Source organism: Labrus mixtus, chromosome 6 (assembly GCF_963584025.1).
Source record: "Labrus mixtus chromosome 6, fLabMix1.1, whole genome shotgun sequence".
In the NCBI taxonomy this organism is placed as follows: domain Eukaryota; kingdom Metazoa; phylum Chordata; class Actinopteri; order Labriformes; family Labridae; genus Labrus; species Labrus mixtus.
The window spans coordinates 23,348,980-23,353,979 of NC_083617.1; the positions used below are offsets into that span (position 1 = coordinate 23,348,980).

Genomic DNA, 5,000 nt, shown 5'->3' on the forward strand with positions numbered 1-5,000 from the left:
CCAGAGTTATCTCCAAAACACCTGAAACACCTGAGACAGGTTTGCACGTTGCCCAACAGAGAGAGGAAGAGGAGGAGGAGGAGGAGGAGGAAGAGGAGGAGCAGAGGAGAAGAAGAGGAGGAGCTTAGGAGGAAAAGGAGGAGGAGGAAGGAGAGGAGGAAGAGGAGGAGGAAGAGCAGGAGGAGGAAGAGGAAGAGGAGGAGGAGAAGAGGAGGAGGAGGAAGGAGAGGAGGAGGAGGAGGAGGAGGAGGAAGGAGAGGAGGAGGAGGAGAAGAAGAGGAGGAGCTTAGGAGGAAAAGGAAGGAGAGGAGGAGGAGGAGGAAGGAGAGGAGGAGGAGGAGCTGAGGGGTTTGAGTATGATAGTGTAGTGGTTAACGTCCCGTGGCGTTTTCATGCAGAGTTTCAGCGTCCGTGTCCATTAAGGTAATTTTTTTGCCATCCATTGAGATCAACTTAATGGACACAGACCCTTCATCTCTGAGGATTCAGAGAAAGTGATGATGTGTGTGTGTTTGTGAATGTGTGTGTCTATGTGTGCGTGCGTGCGTGCGTGTGTGTGTGTGTTTGCGTGTGTGTGTGAGTGTATGTGTGTCTTTGTGTTTGCGTGTCTCTGATGGTAAAGACATTTCAAATGTTTTTTTATGATGTGGATTGATGATGAACCACTAATGACCGTCTTTACTCTGCGGCCTCTGACACGACTCTAACACCTCTTTAAGGGTCTGCCAGGAAACACACACACACACACACACACACTCTGTGGTCGTTACTTTAACGTCTGTGGTTGGCTGAAATGATTCCATCGTGGATGAATTTATGAAATGAAGTTCCAGATGAGTTCATGATTATTATTCAGAAAATACAAAAAAAAGTTTTTTAGCATTTTTATCTTCAACTAGGTTGAACACTTATGTCATACACACACACACAAGCGCACACACAAACACAAGCACACACACACACAAGCACACACACACACACACACACACACACACCACACACACACACACACACACACACACACACACACACGCAGAGACACACACACATAGACACACACATACACACACAAACACACGCACACAAGCGCACACACACACACACACATACACACACACACACACACACGTCTCACCTGATTTACCTGGTTCTCTGGTCGTAGCTCTCTCCTGTTTAGATCCTGAAAAACAAAAAGTTCTAATTTATATTTCAATAGAAATGCTGTCTGTTCCTTATATTATCTTCTACCTCACAGCAGGAAACGTACCTGTCTGAGTGTGTGTGTGTGTGTGTGTATGTGTGTCTGTGTGTGTTTGTGTGTGTGCTTGTGTGTGTGTGTGTGTGTTTGTGCGTGTGTGTGTGTTTTTGTGTGTTTTTGTGTGTGTTTGTGTCTTTGTGTCTTTGTGTGTGTCTGTTTGTGTGTGTGTGTGTGTGTGTGTTTGTGTCTTTGTGTGTGTTTGTGTGTGTCTATGTGTGTGTGTCTCTGCATGTGTGTTTTTGTGTGTGTTTGTGTGTTTGTTTCTTTGTGTGTGTGTCTGTGTGTGTGTGTGTTTTTGGGTGTGTTTGTGTGTGTGTCTTTGTGTGTGTCTTTGTGTGTGTGTCTGTGCGTGTGTGTTTTTGTGTGTTTGTGTGTTCTGTGGGGGGGTTGTCATGAGGCAGGACATGATGTAAAAAAACAGATGGTGGACAAAGCGAGTCCAACAGAAAAGAAATGAAGCAGCTTTATCATGTGCTTCAGGATCAAACTATAGATGCAGGATATAAATGTCATGACCCCCCCCCCCCCCCCCCCCCCCCCCCCCCTCACTCCGCCCCTCCCTTCCCCGTCCTGTTTGAGTTTTCCTGAATATTTCCTGCAGCGTCCTGACTTAACACTTTACGTTGTTTATGTCTAAACGTCAGCTCACAAGTTTTGTACATGTTAAACACCATGAGTAAACGTTACTGTGTCCCACCTTGGCATCGAGGTTTCTTATTGGCCACAGCAGAGCCACTGATTGGTCGTCCGTTTGGGGTGACACACCAGCAGTAACCTGTGTAGCTGTGACATTGCACCTGAACAGCACAGAACAGCAGGTAAACACGAAGTTAGTAGGAGAGACCCTCAGTGAGGAGAAGAGGTGTTTATTTTGATCCTGGATGGAGTTTCTTACCTCGCTGTAGGTCCCATCAGGGTTACAGACGGGCACGAAGACCTGAGGAAACAGCTTCTTGGCCTGCTGCTCCGTGTACTTCTTCTCTGCTACACACCTGGACGTATCTGAGGATACAGAAACACACCATAATCAATAAACACAGACCCAGCCCCACAAACACACAGAGAGTCTGTGGACAAAAACAACTAGAAGATGAAGAAAGAAGGAAAAAGCCGAGCTGACGAGACACAAATCAAACACCTGGTAACACCTGGTAACATCTGGTTACACCTCATAACCCCTGGTAACACCTGGCAACACCTGGTAACCCCTGGTAACACCTCATAACCCCTGGTAACACCTTGTAACACCTCATAATATCTGATAACACCTGGTAACACCGCATAACACCTGGTAACACATCATAACACCTGGTTACACCTAGTAACACCTCATAAAACCTGGTAACACCTGGTAACACCTGGTAACACCTGGTAACACCCAGTAACACATCATAACACCTGGTTACACCTGGTAACACCTCATAACCCCTGGTAACACCTGGTAACACCTCATAACCCCTGGTAACACTTGGCAACACCTGGTAACCCCTGGTAACACCTCATAACCCCTGGTAACACCTGGTAACACCTCATAACCCCTGGTAACACCTGGTAACACCTCATAACACCTGGGAACACCTGGTAACACCTCATAACCCCTAGTAACACCTGGTAACACCTGGTAACACCTCATAACACCTGGTAACACCTGGTAACACCTCATAACACCTGGTAACACCTGGTAACACCTCATAACACCTGGTAACATCTGGTAACGTCTGGTAACACCTCATAAAAGCTGGTACACCTGGTAACACCTGGTAACCCCTGGTAACACCTCATAACACCTCATAACCCCTGGCAACACCTGGTAACACCTCATAACCCCTGGTAACACTTGGCAACACCTGGTAACCCCTGGTAACACCTCATAACCCCTGGTAACACCTGGTAACACCTCATAACCCCTGGTAACACCTGGTAACACCTCATAACACCTGGGAACACCTGGTAACACCTCATAACCCCTAGTAACACCTGGTAACACCTCATAACACCTGGTAACACCTGGTAACACCTCATAACACCTGGTAACATCTGGTAACGTCTGGCAACACCTCATAAAAGCTGGTACACCTGGTAACACCTGGTAACCCCTGGTAACACCTCATAACACCTCATAACCCCTGGCAACACCTGGTAACACCTCATAACCCCTGGTAACACCTGGCAACACCTGGTAACCCCTGGTAACACCTCATAACCCCTGGTAACACCTGGTAACACCTCATAATACCTGATAACACCTGATAACACCTGGTAACACCTCATAACACCTGGTAACATATCATAACACCTGGTAACACCTCATAACACCTGGTAACACCTCATAACCCCTGGTAACACCTCATAACGCCTGGTACCACCTCATAACACCTAGTAACACCTCATAACACCTGGTAACACCTCATAACACCTGGTAACACCTCATAACACCTGGTAACACCTGGTTACACCTCATAACACCTGGTAACACCTCATAACCCCTGGTTACACCTCATAACACCTGGTAACACCTCATAACACCTGGTAACACCTGGTTACACCACATAACACCTGGTAACACCTCATAACCCCTGGTAACACCTCATAACCCCTGGTAACCTCTGGTAACCCTTGGTAACACATCATAACACCTGGTAACACCAGGTAACAACTGGTAACACCTCATAACACATTGATGACTTTAGAGATAGTATAGGATAGAAACACTGACTACATTTAAGACGTTATCCTGCAGAACTTTTCAGACAGAGAAGGGCTGATGCTGGAGGAAACTGACCGTCCCTAATGTCTCTGAATGTTTCTCTGTTAAAGTCCTCAGGTCAGACCGAGTCTCAGATCAAGTCCCCACACGAGTGTGTAATATCTGATAACACCTGATAACACCTGGTAACACCGCATAACACCTGGTAACACATCATAACACCTGGTTACACCTAGTAACACCTCATAAAACCTGGTAACACCTGGTAACACCTCACAACACCTGGTAACACCCGGTAACACATCATAACACCTGGTTACACCTGGTAGCACCTGGTAACACCTCATAACCCCTGGTAACACCTGGTAACACCTCATATCCCCTGGTAACACTTGGCAACATCTGGTAACCCCTGGTAACACCTCATAACCGCTGGTAACATCTGGTAACACCTCATAACCCCTGGTAACACCTGGTAACACCTCATAACCCCTGGGAACACCTGGTAACACCTCATAACCCCTGGTAACACCTCGTAACCCCTGGTAACACCTGGTAACACCTCATAACACCTGGTAACACCTGGTAACACCTGGTAACACCTCATAACACCTGGTAACATCTGGTAACGTCTGGCAACACCTCATAAAAGCTGGTACACCTGGTAACACCTGGTAACCCCTGGTAACACCTCATAACACCTCATAACCCCTGGCAACACCTGGTAACACCTCATAACCCCTGGTAACACCTCATAACCCCTGGTAACACCTGGCAACACCTGGTAACCCCTGGTAACACCTCATAACCCCTGGTAACACCTGGTAACACCTCATAATACCTGATAACACCTGGTAACACCTCATAACACCTGGTAACATATCATAACACCTGGTAACACCTCATAACACCTGGTAACACCTCATAACCCCTGGTAACACCTCATAACGCCTGGTACCACCTCATAACACCTAGTAACACCTCATAACACCTGGTACCACCTCATAACACCTGGTAACACCTTATAACACCTGG

The 5,000-nt window shown here is 46.9% G+C and overlaps 1 protein-coding gene across 3 annotated transcripts in view; it reads right to left on the bottom strand.

The window, feature by feature from the left end:
* The window catches only part of smoc2 (SPARC related modular calcium binding 2), a 33,607-nt gene that overhangs the window by 9,281 nt on the left and 19,326 nt on the right, over nt 1–5,000 (bottom strand). For 2 of the 3 annotated variants that reach the window (XM_061040583.1, XM_061040582.1), the window contains 3 exons: nt 2,154–2,260; nt 1,956–2,055; nt 1,136–1,180 (listed from right to left, as the gene is read on the bottom strand). In XM_061040583.1, coding sequence (XP_060896566.1) covers nt 1,136–1,180; nt 1,956–2,055; nt 2,154–2,260 — 252 coding nt within the window. The remainder of the gene's footprint in view (nt 1–1,135; nt 1,181–1,955; nt 2,056–2,153; nt 2,261–5,000) is intronic. The other variant, XM_061040584.1, reaches the window with a different exon arrangement.